At 41.4% G+C, this 20,017-nt stretch overlaps 1 protein-coding gene across 4 annotated transcripts in view; it reads right to left on the bottom strand.

Annotated features, from left to right (window-relative positions):
* Positions 1–3,482: 3,482 nt before the first annotated feature.
* Positions 3,483–20,017, bottom strand: part of atp1a2a (ATPase Na+/K+ transporting subunit alpha 2a) — a 63,963-nt gene continuing 47,428 nt past the window's right edge. For 3 of the 4 annotated variants that reach the window (XM_015956084.3, XM_070541558.1, XM_015956086.3), the window contains 10 exons: positions 19,775–19,925; positions 18,550–18,718; positions 16,346–16,500; positions 12,748–12,871; positions 9,595–9,740; positions 9,373–9,503; positions 9,185–9,286; positions 8,855–8,946; positions 3,841–3,884; positions 3,483–3,633 (listed from right to left, as the gene is read on the bottom strand). In XM_015956084.3, the coding sequence (XP_015811570.1) occupies positions 3,856–3,884; positions 8,855–8,946; positions 9,185–9,286; positions 9,373–9,503; positions 9,595–9,740; positions 12,748–12,871; positions 16,346–16,500; positions 18,550–18,718; positions 19,775–19,925 (1,099 nt within the window). In that variant the 3' untranslated portion in view covers positions 3,483–3,633; positions 3,841–3,855. Of the gene's footprint in view, positions 3,634–3,828; positions 3,885–8,854; positions 8,947–9,184; positions 9,287–9,372; positions 9,504–9,594; positions 9,741–12,747; positions 12,872–16,345; positions 16,501–18,549; positions 18,719–19,774; positions 19,926–20,017 lie in introns of all 4 variants that reach the window. The other variant, XM_015956085.3, reaches the window with a different exon arrangement.

Here is a 20,017-nt window from a genome sequence, read left to right as displayed (position 1 = left end):
GAAGGATTTACAAGCGGACTATGTTGTTAACATACTAATATTACTTTCCAAATATTTTATTCACTGCTCAAGAAGGAGGAAGGTAAAGGCTTTGTTTTTTGTAAGCTACTGATAGAAAACTATTTAACTGCTCAAAATTAAATTGTTTAGATATTCTTCTTCTTCTTCTTCTTCTTCTTCTTCTTCTTCTTCTTCTTCTTCTTCTTCTTCTTCTTCTTCTTCTTCTTCTTCTTCTTCTTCTTCTTCTTCTTCTTCTTCTTCTTCTTCTTCTTCTTCTTCTTCTTCCCTGAGCCCCTCCCGGATAACCAAGCTTCTCACCCTATCTCTAAGGGAGAGCCCAGCCACCCTGCAGAGAAAACTCATTTCAGCCGCTTGGATCTGTAATCTCATTCTTACGGTCACTTGTGACCATAGGTGAGGGCAGAAACATAGATCGACCGGTAAATCAAGAGCTTTGCCTTCTGGCTCAGCACTCTCTTCTTCTTCCTTGCAGCTTTGTTTTTAAAACCTTATATTTTAGGCAAATTGTATTTTCAACATTATAAATTTTAGGGTGAGTTAAAATATACTAAACAGCTGAAATAATAATAAAAACAGATTTTTTCCAATTTATGTATGATATGGGATGATGTTTTGCTAGTTCTGTTGTTTTCTCTTTTTAAATAAAAGGGCCATGACTGAAGACAGTTAGATTTACCATAAGGTTTGCATCTTGGCTGCTTCTGTTGACATGTCATTCCTCTTAAACCTGAAGTTTAAATCTGACCCTGTTACAGACTTTATTTCACTTGAGTCTTTTATAAGAGTTTAAAATCAAACTTGACTCATAATTACTTGTATAAAATGATTTGTAGCCTCTCACCTGATATAAACCAATCAGGCTTTGAATGTAAAACTTGCCGAAAACTTTCAAACAGTTTTATTTATATTTTTGGCTAATTTAATTGTAAACAGCACTGTTGTTTCATGCTGTCAGTACTTCAACAACTTGTTCTGTTCTGGTCCTGCTGGACCTGACTGCATCCTTTGACACTGTTGACCATCACCTGCTACTGGAGAGGCTGAGAGACTGGGTAGGCCAATCAGGATCTGCTCTGGAGTGGTTCTCCTCTTAACTCTCTGAGCACTCCTTTTCTGTGGCCATCTCCAAGTTTAGGTCCTCCACCACCTCTCTTCTCTGAGCACTCCTTTTCTGTGGCCATCTCCAAGTTTAGGTCCTCCACCACCTCTCTTACCCATGGTGTCCCACAAGGTTCTGTGCTGGGGCCTCTGCTCTTCCTCCTCTATCTGCTTCCTCTTCAGCACATCCTGAGATCCTTCAAAGGAATCTCCTACCATCTTTATGCAGATGACATCCAACTGTACATCTCCTTTAAGCCCCACGAGATGTCTAAGCTGCAGCTGTTACACTCCTGCTTAGACTCTATCAAAACCTGGATGGCTGGGAGCTTTCTACAGCTGAATGAAGATAAGACTGAGATCCTCATCTGTGCCCCATACAAGCTGGTTCCCAAAGTCAGAGACTCTCTTGGTCAGCTTGCTTCCCACACCAAACCTTCTGTCAGTAATCTTGGCGTGACCTTTGACCCAGCTCTCACCCTGGATTCTCATGTCAGTTCTCTTGTTCGCTCTTCCTTCTTCCATCTCAGGAACGTTGCTAAGCTGAGTCCCATTCTGTCCCGCTCCGAACTTGAGACAGTTCTCCACACCTTCATCTCCTCACGCTTAGACTACTGTAACTCTCTTTTCACGTGTCTGAGCAGAACCTCCCTGAACCGTCTACAGGTGGTTCAGAATGCCTGTGCTCGGCTTCTGACCAAGTCCTCCAAACACACCCACATCACCCCGCTTCTCCTCCAGCTTCACTGGCTGCCAGTCAACTTCAGGGTTCATTTCAAGATCCTGGTTCTGGTCTATAGGGCCTTACATGGACAAGCACCATCTTACATTAGTGATCTTCTTAGTCCCTACACCCCCAGCAGGTCCCTGAGGTCCAGTGATCAAAGCTTACTGGTTGTGCAGCGCACCAGACTAAAGACCAAAAGTGACAGATCATTTGCTGCTGTGGCCCCCAGACTCTGGAACTCTCTCCCCCTGAGCCTGACATCAGTGGACTCAGTGGGCTCCTTCAAAAAGCAGCTGAAGACTCACTTGTTCAAGCTGGCTTTTGTATGACCTTCTTCACCACTCTCTCTTTATTCTGCTCTCCCCACCTATTCCACCTTCCTCAGGATCCACCGATTTCCCCTTTTCCTATTCACTCTCTCTCTTTCTTAACATTTTTTATCACAATTGTCTCTTTTTGCTCATTTTAAATATATTTTTAAACATTTTCTAAATGCTTTTTAATATTTTTACTTTTTTTGTTTTTGTGATGCGCCTCGTGATTTTTATCTTGAGAGGCGCTTTAGAAATGATATTTTCTTCTTGTTCTTCTTCTTGTATCAGACTGTAACCATGCATGTAAATTAAACAGTCATTTGCATAACTTTGAACATCACAGTTCATCTGGAAGATCGTTACAATGTCGACTGAACAGTTGTAGTCCAAGAAGAGTAGGTCTTTGTGGAACACCAGCTAGCTTTTGCTGCACTGATTCATCGTTTTGAGAATAAAAGTAGATATTTGATTTAATTCACTGGAGTGGTATCAGAATGAGTTTCCTTTTGGTTTCTCAAATCACTGCTCCTCACTACAACTTGGCATGGCCAAAATGAGCTGCAGATATTATCGGTTAATACTAATTTTTTCTGGTTCCTTTACACTGTAAAGCTTGATTTTATTTGCAGAAGCTGTGATGAACTGCATTTAGCATTTTCATTGCTGAACCTGCGGAGAGATTTGTACTACCGAAACGTGTATTTCATTTTTTAATGCTGTGCCACCAGAAAGTCAGGAGGTCGTGGCCGCTCAGTTTCGGTCTTCAGTCTAATTTATTGTCAGACATTTCGCTTGACTTATTTTTTTAATAATTGAAAATGGTCAAATATTATGTGGTGTGAAAAGAAAGACCTGGAGGTTAAATATTTTCTTTAGAGTGGGTTCAAATTTCTTTAAAAAGCCGTACAGAAAAGCATGCAGATAATTCATAAACATATAAACAGATCTTCTCTGTTGCAAACATTACAAATCAATTTATAATTTATAACCCACAAGTCAATTGTAATGACAGGAAGTCACGTGTCATGCACTTGTTTTTGTTTATATAATTCCAAATGAATGGATCTGCTGCAGCTGTGTTGTTTCATATGTTCTCTTTGTATAATTCAAGACTGAATATAGAATTGTAATTATTTGCAGAAATTTGCATTTTGCATCCATTTTATATAACTTTACAGCAGCTTTTGAGAAACATTGTAAATAAACTGTATTTTAAAGACATAAAAGCAGAAACCAGCTTAATATATGGAGCTAAAGATGTCTGCTTTTATGATCACGTATAAGAAAGAAATGATGGACCCAACAAGCTTTGAAGCCAGAGATTCTTTCCAATCCACTTTATTTTATACATTTGACACGATGAAGAACATTTGGCATTGCTTTATGACCCAACAGGCCATGGCACATCGCTTTGGTAACAGTTTATAGACGGCACAAAGGTGCGCATGAAAATCCTCCCACTGGAAACGTTTTCTAATAAAACAGGAAAGAGTAAAACTCAGAGCAGTCCAAAAGCTTATTTTCAGCAGTATTTTATGATAATCAGATTTGTGAACTGATCCATGCAATATTACAACTGACAACCCCCCCCCCCACACACACACACACACACACACAGTTTTTACCCTCTCACACTCAGAAATAACACACAGATGAATGCAGACTCACACGCAGACGCACCATTCAGACTGAATGTTAATAATACGTCTCCTGCTCCACCCAACCTGGAAGAAATGAAGAGAGAGAAAGAGAGAGAACATGTCAGAGAGCAATATGACAGGCGAGCAGGTTTCATAATAACCCTTTGTATCGCTCTATTTGTATTCATCTCATTGCCTTTCTCTTCGAACATTTCCAAATGAATCCCCTTATAACTCAGACTCTGATCAGTGGGCCGTGACACACAGATTAACAGAAATGATTAACTGTCATCATAGATTGTATTTGTCTCCTCGTGTCTTGCCCCTCATCAGCGGAGACGCGGTGGCGGTGAACAGATTTGGAACCATTGTAGAGTGTCCATATCATGCATACGATCTTCAGAGCACATCTCAAGAGTCCTCATCAGCCTGCTTTAATTTCCTCTCTGATCATTTGCTGTTGCGTGTGCTGGCGGCGAGCAGGGATGCTCCTTACTTGTTGAACGTAAAAAAAAGTGTAAACCTTGATGGGCTTTGATCAACACGCAGGGAGAAAGTTGCATAAAACTTTGACCAAACTCCGGTTCCTGCACAGCATTTGGCCCAAATATCCCCTCCAATTAAATTTCTGGAGATTTTCTTGTTTGTAAGCGGTGACTTTATGCTCCATTTATTAAACAAAATTCCCAAAGCAAGCTGCCTGACAGAGGCACATTTACATGCTGCTTTGTCAGAAATCAAACCTGGAAGACAAACAGTAATCACCCAAGTGTTGTTGAGGCAACAGCGTAGAAAGCTTGAGAATTGTTGCTTACTGAATGGCGCTCATCCTGCCTGATCGTTCTCAGCTGCTCGGCTGGCAGTGGGGTCGAAAGTTTCTTTTGTGGTTGCAGCTTGGGACGATCATGACTTTAAAAAGAATATCACTGCAGATTCTGTTTCACAATAAGAGCTTAATGAACAATAGACCACCAACTACAAGGTAAGTCGCTCCCTTGGCTTTGTGCGCTTTCTGAAAGATGTCAATAAGACAGCTGCAACCGGTGCAGAAAGTTGGGTTCTCATAGCAGAATGCAAAATTAAAAGCTGGCAGTAATCACTCATAATTATACCTCACTGCACAGCAATTCATGAGATATGTATTTCATATTGATTTATTATTTATGTTGGAAACATGGGAATTAAACAGATTGTAACCCTTCTCACTACGGGCTCAGAATTGGTTTCTATATTTGGCAAAAAGCATCAAGAGTTAATCTGAACACATGACTTTTAGTGTTATTTTATAGTATTGCTTGATGACCTAAAGTCGTGGGTTTTTTTTTTTGGTTTTTTTTTTGTTGTTGTTTTTTTTTTGCTTGTTCTGCAGCTTTTGTTGTGTTAAATCAGCTAAATCATTCTGGAGGGCCTCTGCAATGAAATCATTTTTTTTTGTCCATGTTTTCTGGCTAATTAGCCAGTTTGAGTTCACGCGACGAAGGTTTTTTAAAGCACATTAGCTATTTCATGTTTTCCGTCTGTTTCACAAATGGCTGTTTAATTAAAAACTGGCACCTGTGTTTTTCTTTTTAGTATCTCTCGACACTAACTTTTTTTATGCATGTAAATCTGTCAAAGGTTTGCAGCGATGCAATCAGCCTCCAGAAGATCAGGGATTGAAGCGTCAGCCCTGCCATTTGTCGAAGTGTCCTTCGGCTAGACACTGTACCCTCCTACGTCGGTCCCAATATGCTAAAAGGTGTAAAAGTGAGGCAGGTTGCAGGATACTGGATTGTACTGGTGGAGTATTTAACATTTATCTGCAGAACAGAGGCGTATCAGACAGGAGTTTTCATCTTTCATCAGAATGGCATGAAAGAGAATGAGAGTATAGATTTATTTCTTCCTAAGTACTTTGACCAGTCAATTCCACGGTTTTATAAAGAGCAAGTCACCCCTAAATCTGCTTTTGTATGATAAATTGTATAAATAAGTGTCTAATAGAGCTCTAGATGCATGCGTAGTCATTGTTTAGTCATTTTAGTGCATCTTATTTAAAACATAAATACTCTACCATAAACCATCAGTATGGCGCCCTCTTCAGGTTAAAGTCTGCACTACTTTTGAATTAGAGTCAGCCATTGCTATTGGCTTAGAGCAGGGGTGTCAAACATACGGCCTGCGGGCCGGAAACGGGTTAAGTCCGGCCCGCGAGATGGTTGTATAAACTTTATTTTCACACTTTACAATGTAGAGCGAAAATAAACTCAAAATTTTCAATACAAAACTGCTGTTCCCAATACGTCCATTAGATGGTGTAATAGGCATTGTGTTAAGCAGTGCAACAGGTGTTCTGACGAGCTACTTTGTTTTGCCCCGATATCTAATATGGCATCTACATTTTGTGCTTCAGCCCAAGATGGCTGTCAAAAGGAGAAAAAGTGGACACCGAGTGCAGGTTGTTCCAAGAAAAATGGACACCCCCCTATTTTTTCATGGAAGTGAATGGAAAAGCTGTGTGTTTGGTGTGTTCACAGCATGTTGCAGTGCTGAAAGAATATACCGTAAATCCTCTAATATTAGCCTGTATTCAATTAACGGCCGGGTATCATATTTTGGCCGGTGTCGGAGTCGGCGGAGGTGAATAATGGCTGGTTTTTTATTGTGGCCGGGTGGAATGTGGTAACAAGCAAGTACGGGGGGCGGTTGTGTCATCCGTCTCACTTTTGATTTGCCAGTGATAGACCGGGAGGGTAACTTTAATCGTGCATAGACAATTTGATATAAAGTTCAAAGAGAACGTGCTGATTATGCTGCAGAACACTGGGGAGCAATAGGGGTTGTATGAACTAATCAACTTCACTATAGTGACTTTTTCTGCCTGTCATCGACTAGTCGCTGTCACGTGATAATGACCGGCAAGATGCAGTCCTCGGAAAAGACAGCAGCCTGCTGTCAGCAGGTGACAAGCTCCTGCGCTCGGGGGGGCAACGCGCTGTGCCAGAGCGTCGGTACTGACACCCGCCGTAAAACGGACATTTAACCAAATTGTGGAGTTTACCCTCTTGCAATTTAACCTTCCCCTCACCCCCATCCTAACCTTAACCAGCTTGCGCATGCAAAGCTCTGATTGTTGACGCGCTCCAGACATCTGCGTCCTGAGCACGGCCACAGTAACATTATCAAATCAGGTGTCGCCACCTCAAAAACTAATTTAACACGCGATCGTTCATGTCGGCTCATTTCCTTTTCTGTTTTCTGTCTTTTATTCTTTTATTTGTGCCTGATGCGTTTCGCTGCTGTGGAGCAGGGCGCATCACCTGTTTTGTTCTCGGTGACGCACTGATCACTGATGCGGCAGGCGAGCAGCGCGCACTCCGCTGTTTTTGCGGTCGGTAGATCTTTTAGAACTGCAGTTCAAAGGTAACTCATGAGGTGAATATATATGAACCCAGGCAGCAGTTTTTCTTTAGGATTGAGAGGAGATGCAGGAAGATAATAAACAGGCAGGACAGAAAAATAGTCAAATAAAAACAAGTTAGTTTTTGTACCTGGTGGAAGCAACAAACAGACACCATTGAAGGTAATCAGAAGTGAGGAACAGAAAATGAAATAATTATTTTAATGTTTAGAGCAGCAGGAACTCTGAGAGGCTGCAGGCGCATCAGTGAGTTTGCGGCCGCTGCGCAGGGGGAGGGGGGAGAGGGCTGAAGCAGAAACTACCGTTGTTAAAAGAAATGTGTTTAACTTTGAAAATGTGGGCGCAATTTTAATTGTCAAAAACTCCAGCGAACCATTAGTTAATTTTGCTCAAATAGAAATAGAGGCCTGCCTCTAATTCTGGTCCTCCTTCCAATAAAGGCCATGAGCTTGATTCAAATACAGGCCTGGGCCTGTATGAGAGGATTTACGGTAATCTTCGTCGCCATTATGTGAGTCTTCATGCCAAAAAATATGAATAATTTGAAGGACAGCGGAGAAGAGAGAAGGTGAATGAACTGTTGGCCGGACTGAAGAAACAGCAGTCTGCTTTAACTTTAATTTGGACAGCCAATTGAAGGAAAAAGTAAAGTCCTTTATTGCTTTTTCATTTGCTATTGATGAAAGCACGGACATTACAGATTTTTCTCAACTGGTGATTATCATCTGCAGAGTTGATGACACCATGACCATCACCGAGGAGTTTGTTGAGTTGGCGCCCATGACGGATACATCAACAGCAGCTGATATTTTCACCGCACTCGGAGCGCTGGACAGGGTCGGAGTGCAATGGTCCCTGCTGTAAGCCTCGCTACAGATGGTGCGCCCTCAATGACTGGGAGAAAAGCAGGTTTTAATTTACCGGTCACGCCCACTTGGAACTAGATTTTTCTCAATGTGGCCCCTGAGCTAAAATAAGTTTGACACCCCTGGCTTAGAGGTACCATTTGATGTGGCTGCACTGAAGCTGAGTCTGGGCCACGCCTCAGGCTAGTTTTCTGTTTCGTTTATTATTTTAACTCTATGGTTGGTGATTTATTTTAGGTACTATGGCTTTATTGTTGATTACGTCATTTTTTAAAGTTTGTTCTGTGTACTGAACTTTGGTCCTGCGGATGTTAAAAGTGCTATACAAATAAAGTTGCTATGGTATGGAATCTAGCACCCCCTGCTAACGCTACATTATAGTTCAATGTAGCGCTATGCTAATCACCTAGCTCTACACAACAGTGTAGCCAGTGTGTTTTCATTCCCCTCTCTCCTCTTCCACAGTTAACTTGAAGTTTACGGTCTAACATCAATACAATGCAGGCCAAATTTGCGTCGTCCCATAGTGCATGCTGGGAAGTGGGTCGCATTCTCGTTGACTGACAGTTCCCTCTTGTGAAAACGTAATTCTACTGGTCAGAGCTGCATAAATGAATCATTTTGCTGTCGAGGCCAGGGGAGGGACAACACTAACTGAATCGGACATTTAAACATTTTTAAAGTTACTTTATCATTTTTAAACTACATACCCCAGCTGTGTTTTTTCTGTCATGTTATTAACAAAATAAAACACATTTTGATTTTCATTTCTATCCATAACCACTTACCGCCTGGAGCTCTCCGCAGAATTAATTTACGAACCTCATCGTACACAAAAATGAGAAGGCTGTACGGTAAGGCACAGAACCACCACAGGATCCTTCGAACGAGAGAAAAACCAGTGAGTCAGGAAGAAGAGGCAGAGAGACCAGAGTCACAGGCAGAGTGCAAATTGTTAAATGCACTGCAGTCATTTCTGAATATTAAGGATAACAGCGAGGTGTTTGAGAAGATCATACACTTCATTTGAAGTTGAGAGTGACAGGCTGATGGTAGACTATTAGGTCTTAAAGGGGTTATTTCTTGGTTCAGTGGAGATGTGCATATATGGTGCATACTTCAGGGGGTACATGCGCAAGGCCACGTCCATTCCTGGGCAGTAAGAGAGGAAGGCAGCCAGAGCCGTCTCAACAAAGAGGCCAAAGATCAGGATCCGGTTCCTGTTCATCAGAAGCATTAGAACTTAATATTGATGAATTCATATGAATCTTCTTTAAATCTTCTTTAAACACCCCCGTTCACGTACCTCATGCCTTGCTGAAAGAGAGAATTCCTCCTGGTCTTACAGATGATAAGATCTGCCCACTGGACGATCACAATGCTGCTGAAGAAGGCTGTGTGGCAGGTGAATTCAATGATCTTTCTCTGTTCGTAGGTCTGCACGAGTTGAACACACGTTTTCGTTTAGCTTTACATGAGAACGATAATTTTCATGGCCACGCTGAGGATGGACGCTTCTGCTCCTCACCCACTGCTGCCCATAGCTGTCCTCCAGGTCGTTGACTTCACGGTCATCCCATTTGATGCGGATGCCCACCAGGTCCGCTGGGCGGAAACCGTTTTCAGCCAGAATCACAAAGTAGGTGAAGAAACCAGCCAGAGCCTGGATCATACCTGGTAGGAAAAAGGGTTTAAATGAGAATTCAGTAACAGTAAAATGTCTGTTTTACTAAATAAGGTGCAACATTTCTTACAAAATCATAATGGTTCCAGTATTTTATGATCATTTTTTTGATCCTAAGTCAAAGTTTATTTGTTTTAGTGGCCGTTCTTATTGGGGTTCAAAAATCAATCAGATGTTTCTGAGTGTTGCATTAAAATCCTGTTTTGGGGAGATTTTGACGAAAGACACTCATTTTTGTCTTTTGGCAGCAGGCGAGGGTGTTTTAGTTAGATAAAAGTTGGTCATTTGTCAGATTTTGGCCATAGATGGAGATATTGTATAACAGGAAGTTAGTATTTACTAACTTTCACTACTTTTAAAAGATAACCTTGACGGAGTCTTTCATATACAACGCAGAGCAAAAGTACAATCAAATATTTGGAGTTTGACCTAAAAATGTATCAAACAAGGTACTGGTACTACAAATACAAAAGTGAGAGTTGAATTAATAAAATGAGGTAAAACAATGAAATCATTTATTGTAATTTTAACAGAAAAATTCTGTATTGCATTACAATAAGGGTCCCTTTGTTAGCATTACTTAGTGCATTAGTAAGCATTAATAAACTATTAAAGCATTAATAACTGCTCAAACATACTAAGTAATGCATTTCTAAGCAGACATCCCCGGTCCTTTGTCCCAACCTTAAGGGCACTTAATAGTTAACAATAACAGTAACGTTAATAAAGGGGCCATTTAATTATTATTGCTTAATAATGCACTAACCTTTTTAAAAGGGCCCTTATTGTAAAGTGTTACCAAAAATCCTGTCAGTAGTGACTTATTTTTAGTAAAATTAAATGTAATTAACATCTATCATTACATTGATTATCCACCTCAGGAATCTGAACTAGTTGTTGTATCGTGATTATTTGGCCCATAAAATGTTGCAACTTGACACTAAAAAGGTTGAAAATGGGACAATGACTCTCCTCTTAGTGCGGTGTACGGATGATTGATGCCTCTAAAAAGAACAAAGGGTGGCAAAGAACTCGACTGCTGGAGGATGAGATTTAAGATGCTTTGCAATGTTTTTTTTTTATTACTTCTTATTTAATTACTGTGTTATTTGCACTTTATTTCACAGGGTTAAAGTTAGAATGCGTTTATAACCTCTCGCTTCGACTACGCCAATGCAGTTTGGATCGGCACCCCCACCCCCGTCTCGGGGCTGCAGGCTAATCCGAATGCTGCTGCCAGGTTCCTGACTGGCAACAACCATTGTAACCATAAAACTCCAGAGCTGGTGAAGCTTCACTGGTTTCCTGTGACCTTTAGGGCGTGTTTCAAGGTCCTGATCTTCATGTTTAAGAGGCTCAATGCCCTGGCACCTCCTTACTTTTCTGAGCTGCTCGCTCCTTATGTCCCCAAGCGTACGCTGAGTTCTGCTGACCTTCTCCTGCTCTCCACACCCCAGATGAGATATAAATCCCATGGGGAACAGACTTTTTCTGTATGCCACTCCTTCACTCTGGAACTCACTTCCTCTGTCGGTCAGACAGGCTCTGTCTCTCCTCGGTTTTAAATCTCGTTTCTATGCCTTGGCCTTTGGCCGGGGATGTTATGCTTTGTACAGTGGTTCCATTGATCAACTGTTATCTGTTGCGACCTGTTGTACGTATGATTGCTGTACAGCGCTTTGGTCAGCTCCCATGCTGCGTTTAAACGTGCTGTATAAATAAACTACAGTGAAACTCCCAGGTTATGGCCCCCAATATGTCCTTTTGACATATTTACAGACTTTGCAAACTGCAAAAGGTTAAAAGAGATTGGGGAGGATTATACGGCACTCGTGCACATATGCATGCAATACCGTTTTTACAAAAGGCAGTTGTATTAGGAGGAGTAAAAAATGAAAAACAAAAATCCCAACAAAATTCCTTTCTGCTATTGACAGCTGCAGCATCATCGTCTAATCCATATTGAGACATTAATCATAGCAGACAATCATGTAAATCGTTCCCCATCTGGTGTGTGACAGCCCTGTGTAACAACACCGGCGCTATCAGAGAGAAAAAAGGAATTACACCCGATGAGTAGACCTGAAAATGACTCAAATCCACCAAAGTGCATATTGTAAGACTGTAATAGCAGTGAGCATCCTGTGCTAAAATGCTGCTTTTTTGGTAAATGCTCCAGACAGCTGAGAACTGCAATATTAGAAGATAGGTTGTTAAAATTTCATGTTGGTAAATTTGGTTTGTCAAAGTGAGCACAGCATTTCCAGCATGACGTCTTATTCCAGAGCTTACGTCCCTGTCCTGCACCAGACCTCCATGTCGGTTATTAATCAGCGCTGGATAAATTGAAACTGTTGTAGCAGGTCTGTGCTTGATCCTCAGGACAAAATGTGGTTGCTTTTCACCCTTTTCCTCATTTACGATGGCGTTGCTTGTGTCGGGGCTCTTATGCAGTCGTAATGTGTCGCCTAGAATGGCCTTCTCTGTTAAACATTGATTACAAACCTCAAGTCCTCCTGCTTTAATGTCAAATAGGTGGTTTATAAATGTGATTTGTTGTATCTTTCACCTCCTTTTTATGGAAACCAACGCTCCAACCGGCAGCTTGTTGCTGTCTGTTCTCAGCGTGTTGGGTTTTAAATGAAGCGCTGTCATATTTTGCCCTATTTAACGGTGCATGAAATTGGGCCAGCCTTTGATCTTTCACTATTCCCAAACCATATAAAACCAGAGATAAGCAGCACGAGCGAGGCTCCGACCACTAAAACATGGCCAGGATTAAGTGGTGCCAACAGCCACCGCTCTCAATTTGCTGTAAATGTCACAACAATTAGAAGAAAAATGGGGGAATGTCTGTTCAACCTTGGACCTGCTTCTGCAGCTGCACAGACTCAAACATTTACAGGTGTGCTTGAAAAGGGGCGGATTTATGATAAATGTTGGTATTAAAAGCTGGAGATGGAGATGTTTATCACAGCTATAAAGACAGGAGCAAACCTATTTGTCCGTAGGCCATGCTGATGAGGCGTTCGTTGACCAGCTTGTCGGTTTTGGAGTTTCTCGGTTGTCTTTTCATGATGTCACTTTCTGCCGTCTCATAAGCCAAAGAGATGGCTGGAACCTGGGGGGAGGGAGAGAGGAGGGTGAGCTCACTTTACACCTGCACCATAAATGTGCAAGAAATTTGTCTTTGTGGCATCGATACAAAGACGTGATGACAGTTGCAGAGACGAGCTCGACAAGACATATCACTATTAATGAAATCATTCAGTCACTGAGCAGAGGTAGGGTAGACAGAAAGAGGGCAAGAGGAGAGGAGAACGCAGTGGCAGTGATGGAGAGGCAAGAGAAAAAAGGTCCCTGTAATAAAGATCTTACTGTAGCTGCTTTCACCAGGTGAGCAACAGAACAATATGTCTGACACAGAAAGAGGAATCTCCTGGACTTAAGTGGGATTTAAGATGGGGACTCGGCACAGTTTGAAAGGGAGAACACATCCTCTGTAGTCTGCAAATCCACGTTGTTTTGGTGTTACATGTCTCTGACCTACAGCAGCAGAGGGGGACGAGGCGAGACTGTAAAAAGAAACTACCTGACATTGATTTTGTGCTTTTGTGTGCATGCGTACGTTCTGATCCGATTCTCACTCATCCTTAAGCATGCCACAAAGCTAAACATCGGACTTCTTTTTCTGGGCTTGCTAAAAATAATCAAAGTCAACTCTGTGTGCTGGTTGTCACAGCGAAATCTCAGCAGAGTCCTTGAGCCCGCAGCCAGAAGTACCACTGAGCTGTAAACAAGCTGTGAACATCCTCACAAGCAGATGTGGGAAATCTGTAATTTTACCTGCACTGTAAACATTTTCAATGTTTCAAAAACATCTCTTTATACTGAAGAACCTTTTAAAGCACTCAGCAGTTCCTTCAGGAACCATCACAGCCATTTGTGTGGGATTTTTAAGATTTTATACCTCTTCTCAGAAAAAGAACTTATTCAGCTCTTAGGGATTGATAAGCTAATGGCTAGTTCAAATGCAGCCAAGACCAGTCTATATTGCAGCAATCTTAAAATGCATAACATTTCCAAAATGTCATAGTGGTTCATGCACTCATCATCCCAAAACATTAACAGTCCCTTTGTTTGTGTATTGCACAGCTGTTTCAGCAGGAACATTAAAAGCCAAGTTAACAGAGAAACTGTGTTATTTTTTAAATATGAACAGTCACTCTGAGTTTGACATGCAAGCTAAATGTTAAAGTAGTCTTCTGCCTCATTTCTTACATCAGCCCTTGATGGAAAATAGTCGGTGAAAACCTCTCGGATTAAAAAAGAAAGTCATTGACACATCACGTTGCTAAATTAGTATTCATGGACTCACTCACGGCGGGAAATGCTGTTGTTTATTTAGCATTCAGGAGAGAGCAGAGCACGTCTCGGCTAGCAGAAGCTAACCATTAGCAACTCAACATGGCAGTTCTTCAAGCTTGTGTTATTTGTGGAGATAAAACATCAACGCTGCAGAGCAAACATAATTCAGTGGTAGAGAAGTGTTGCTGTTAGCCAGTCAGAGGCAAGATGTCTAAATGTCAGGAAATAAGACTCCAAATCCAGCTGTTTTCTGCTCAGGCTCACTTCTAGGTTCTTGAAACAGGAGCGCAAGGGCTTTTTTCCCCACAGAGATCAACTCATAAGTCATTCATTTATAATAGAGACTACTGCTACTACCACTGGATGTATTAAAAAAAGAGTGAACTTGGTCTTTAAAGAGCAAGTCACCCCCTACCAGAGTATTATTCCACTCCCACTTCCTGTTTGAAAAATGTAACAAATGTTGTTGACTAGCAGACCAAGAGGGCGGAGCCGCTAACAAATACACACACACACACACATTTACAACAACATTGTGGCATCATATGGTACCAGCTAACGTTCTAGGGTACCTCTTAGCGATGGCAGATTTTAATTCAACTGCAGTGCAGAGTTTTTACCCGATAATGGCACAACACTGACTGTTTTAGGCAGAGAATTTAAATTTTAACTAAGATGCACTAAAGTGCTAAACTATTGAGTAGACGTGTCTGCAGCACGATTAGACACACATTTATATAGTTTATCAGAAAAAATAATTGATTTGGGGGTGATTTGCTCTTTAAGGACTGTGAATGCATCATAGGTAATATTCCTTAGCTCTTTATGCTATTAAACATAAAATACAATGCAAAACAATTGCAATATTAAAAACTCTACATAAGTGTTGCTAACTATGTGAAATTTAGGATATCTGAGTGTTTTTTGTGTTATTGTTCATCAGCAGCAATTCACTTTGGTCTGTGTCAGAACTAGCTGTTAGCTCATCAATCCTGTTGGACTGAAAAATGACATAAGTGGGAAAATCTGACACAAAGACTATGTGAGGGTTAAATGTGGGTTTATTCTGACAACTATGACTGACTCCATTGCTCCCATCATAAAAAAGTCTCAGTTCCATCATTTTCACAGCTCTAAGTTATTTATAACAGGTAAGAAAATAATTCTCACTTTTCTAGAGAAACACGCATCAAAAATCCCTTGAATCATGAAAATAAACGAGATCTCCAAAACTAAACAAGGATTCTATTTTCCAGCGATATTAGGCGATTATTATTTGACATCAAGTCCTTCCTGCCACTGCCCTTTAAACCAGGCATATAAATAAGCTGTTTGCTTTGGTCTTTAACCTGTGAAGAAAGAAAATAATTCGGTTTCTAAACACAAAACTCAACACATGTACAAACGTAGTCCCAAACTTTGTCATTGGCTTGCATGGACGTGAAAGAACCACTTTCAGGTGCATATTCGTGTTTTGGTGAAGTTGAGAGCAGTAAAAATTAAAGCACCGAACATAAAAGTCCTTCTGATTATTTCACTCTGCGATTCCTTTCTTCTGTAATGATGGATTACGCCCCTCAGGCGAGCAGCGTGCCAGCAACTCTGCCTTTTTTGTGCGTTGCAACTGGAAATACAAAAGGAGAGACTGGCATCTGGAAATGGCGGCGCTGTGAAATGTAAATCTGTATGTGAGTGTCACCCGCTCTTTGTTCTGCCTGAACAAATGGACGTCAAAGCCAAAAGCAAATTTCTCCCTCTGATAGAACGAACAAATTAAACCAAACATTTGCTCGTTTTACCTTCAGGCTCTCATATTTGACGACTGTGGAGGAAAAAAAATACTTGCTTTAATGTCACCTTTACCTCGCCTGTAGCTATGCAACACGCTTGTAATTATCACTCGTTTTATTGAGGAAAATTGCTCAAATTATCCAATAATTACAGTATAATTCAGTAAGTAGAGATAAATATAAAAGTTTATGTGGGCTATGGTGTGTGTATGACCTGTAAAAGTACAATTAAATGGGTTTAATGTTAAGAAAGCCTATAATATTTTAAAAGCACACGTAAAATGCTCAATTGCAAAGTGAGACGTGTTGAGCAAAAAGTCGTCCCCATGAATGACTCAGGAGGAGTTTTATTAAACCTGCTGGTGTCCAATATGAAGGAAATGATTGCTACTTCGGCTGCAGAGACACTTTCTAAGGTTTGTCGCTCCTTCTCTCACCATGTCAGTGCCCAGGTCGATGCAGAGGATGGTGACGGTTCCCAGAGGAAGAGGAACGCTGGCGATGATGAACAGGAGGAAGGGTGAGATCTCTGGGATGTTGCTTGTCAGCGTGTATGCTATGGACTTCTTCAAGTTATCAAAGATCAGACGACCTGCAATAATCAGATTGTCTTATTTAATCCTTTTTGTAATTATCAAAAGAGAATTGTTCACATAGATTCATATTCTGAATTCAAAAAGGCAGAATTATTCCCTCCGACTGCTTCATCAGCATAACCCTATAAGATATGAATTTTCTCATTCCTTATTAGGCAACCCAGGTTGAATTAAACGGCAGTCACTGGAGGCGAGTATCCAGTCAAATCTCATGCTTGTCAGTGTAATTCAGGAGGGAAATCTGGAAGCCCGGTGCCACGTCACGTCGCAGGTCTGCATGAATAAGTAAGTCGGTGAGATCCCTCAACGCTGACTGGCCAAAGTACACCTAATATTACACTTTTTATTCTTTTCTGTTACAAAAATGACTTATTTTGTATTAAAATTCAATTTTTATACATGTTATATGTTTTAAATTGCAGGGAAAATTGCAAATATGACACAAAACTATCTGATTTAGCAGCCAAACATCTAAAAGGTTCTTGGTGGTGGAGAAAAGTTGCAAAATCACCTTTTAATTCCAAACAAATACATGAATAGATAAAAAGATGCTAATGCAGTTACAGGGAAAAACCTGCAGACAGGGAGACCAGGGATGGTTGCAACACTCTCAGTTGGACCAATCAGAAGTGAGCTATGGTGATGTCATCAGTACAGTTCATCATGCCCACTTGCAAAGCACAGATATTTTTTGCATCGCGTCCATTGTGTTGTGACTAACATGAGCTCAAGCAGGAATGTCTCTAGTTTAATTAGCACAACTGCTAATTTAGAAGCAAACTGCTAAAACTGTTAGTTTTTTAATGGCAACCTGGAATGGGGCGGGTTGTAACAGACCTGAAAAGGTGTCACAACCTTTCCTCTAGCTATGTTGACATTTTGCACTGGTCTCGACTTTATTTCAGTGAACTATCAGGCGTGTCCCTGCAGGAGTTCTGCAGAAAGCAGCAGCTCAGGTCTCCAATGAAACATCTGGGAGATGGGTTGCCAAGGCCGACAACATCTGGTGTGTTTCCTCACAGGTACTGTAAAGCTGCAGAGAAGCTAAAGGAAGAAGATTTGAGCGAGGAGCCCCATGTAGGCTACTGAAGTAGCAAGAAGTTCTTCAGTGAGTAGTTAAAGGAAATACCCAGACACACCCATCAAATACACAGGAAAAGGAAGAAAAGAAGAAAAACAATACAAAAAGAAAATCAAGTATCAGGGCCGTAAGAAGAAAGTCTTCAGTCTGATGACACAGAAGACGCCGACTCGTCAGACGATTATGAAAACGGAGCACTTTGATAACTGATGGCCAAGGGAAGTGTGGATCAAATGTCAGCATTGTATGTTTTGGCCCATAAAGCCCACAAGTCCAAGAGTTCCTAAACATTTATTGGTGTGGATCTTTTTAGGCGTAGCATTTTAATTGTTACAAGTAGTCTAATGCACATCATCTGTAGCTGACAAATACCACAAAGAACCACCGAGTCACATTTGCTAAAAACATAAAGTGTTACGATCATCCCGCGTCTCAAGTGTCAACACGAACAGAAGCTTAGAAAGCGTACGTTAAGCAAGTAAAGGTTGGATGTTTCTAGTCAACAGCATCTAAAACATGAAGGAAGTTAAAATACGAGAACATTTTAAAGAAAATAAGTGGATCAGTTACCAACAAATGGGCAAAAGACAGGAGGGCGTTGAGTCAGGTAAAGGATTTTACTAAATATTTATTTTTATATTTTTTAAATTATCACATTATTTTCTTAATGACTCCAGTCAGACTCATATTACTGTGAATCTTAAGATACGAAGAATTCGATTTAAAACCAACTCAGGTCAAAAGGAATTGATTTTTGCCGGAAGTCTAAACATGATTGTTCCACAAGAAAATGACCCATGAAATCAGATTATTTCTGTCTGATTTTAGAGTAGAAATAAAATAAATCTGGGTTCTCCTGAGAAAAGATCTGTCTGACAGGCTGTTTTAAATCTATTTCCCCTTTTTGTTTGACCACCGTTTTCCCCTTCCCTCACGCTGCCACCCCATCACTCCCGACACTTACCCTCCTCCACTCCAGTAACGATGGATGCAAAGTTGTCATCCAGCAGGATCATGTCGGCTGCCTGCTTGGACACATCAGAACCGGCGATCCCCATGGCAACGCCGATGTCGGCTTTCTTCAGTGCTGGAGAGTCATTCACTCCGTCCCCTGTCACAGCCACGATTGACCCCTTGTGCCCGCAAGGACCGGCAAACAAAAAGTGTCCAGGAAGGAAAGATAAGTACCGTGATTTAAGTTTTTTCTTCCCCAACGCTTCCTGCTCTCCCCTTCTGTCTTAATAATGTCTTTTCAAACAGCTCTGGGGAGATTAAATGAAAAAAAAAATTGGATAGAGTGGCAATCATTCAGTCACACGGTGTCAGAGTGAGCGAGACAGGGTGAATTGTAGCGTGACCTCAATAGATCACAAGTGCAATCTGGCAGTCTAGTTTGATCTTTTTGTGCATAAATGTTGAGTTTCTGGCTTAATTTGCAAGTTTAACATGCAGTTGATATTGCACACCTTAGAGAAGCACACTTGTTGTTAGCCTTACGCTCACATGCAAGCACTTGTAAAGGCAAAGAGTCGCACATAAACACACACACACAAATGCACAAAAGGCTGTATTCAGCCATTGAACCACCTGCACTGAAAAAAAAGCTAAAGAACACTCAACGAGTGCACACAGAAAGCTTTATTCAACAGCAAATGGCAGGGGCACACAGGCACTTCCACTGTCACACACACACACACACACACACTCACACACACATACGTCCATGCATACAGACACACATACACACATATGCACATGCACGCACACACACACACACACACACACACACACATACGTCCATGCATATAGACACACATAACCACACATACACACGCACACACAAACAAACACACACACACACACACACACACACACGCACGCACACACACACGCACACATGCATGCACGCACACACACACGCACACCCATACGTCCATGCTTATAGACACACATACACACATATGCACACACACACACACACACACACACACACACACACACACACATCTCTATTCGACCATACTTCCACACTCTAACATAAACGGACACATTCAAGCATCCACCCGGACTTTATCACAAACACACATGCTTGGATTCAATCAAACGAACCCACATGCTGAAATGCTCTCAAAAAGAGACAAGGGCACATTCACACACACTCCCTTTCACACACACACTCGACCATTGACCTGTCTCTGGCAGCCCTCTACAATGATGAGCTTCTGCTGAGGTGAGGTGCGAGCGAAAACTATCTCAGTGTGGTTCCTCAGCAGGTCGTCCAGGAACTCGGCGCTCATGTCCTTTAGGTCTGAGCCGTGCACCACGCAAGCCTTGGCATCCCTGTGAATAACACACACAAGCAGGAAACAGCGTGGTGTCAGCGATAGCAAAGACAAGTGTGCAAAGAAAAGGGGTTTGACATTTTCTGTCTC

The sequence above is a fragment of the Nothobranchius furzeri genome, chromosome 11 (genome assembly GCF_043380555.1).
Source record: "Nothobranchius furzeri strain GRZ-AD chromosome 11, NfurGRZ-RIMD1, whole genome shotgun sequence".
In the NCBI taxonomy this organism is placed as follows: Eukaryota; Metazoa; Chordata; class Actinopteri; order Cyprinodontiformes; family Nothobranchiidae; genus Nothobranchius; species Nothobranchius furzeri.
This window is presented reverse-complemented; position numbering and strand designations above follow the sequence as displayed.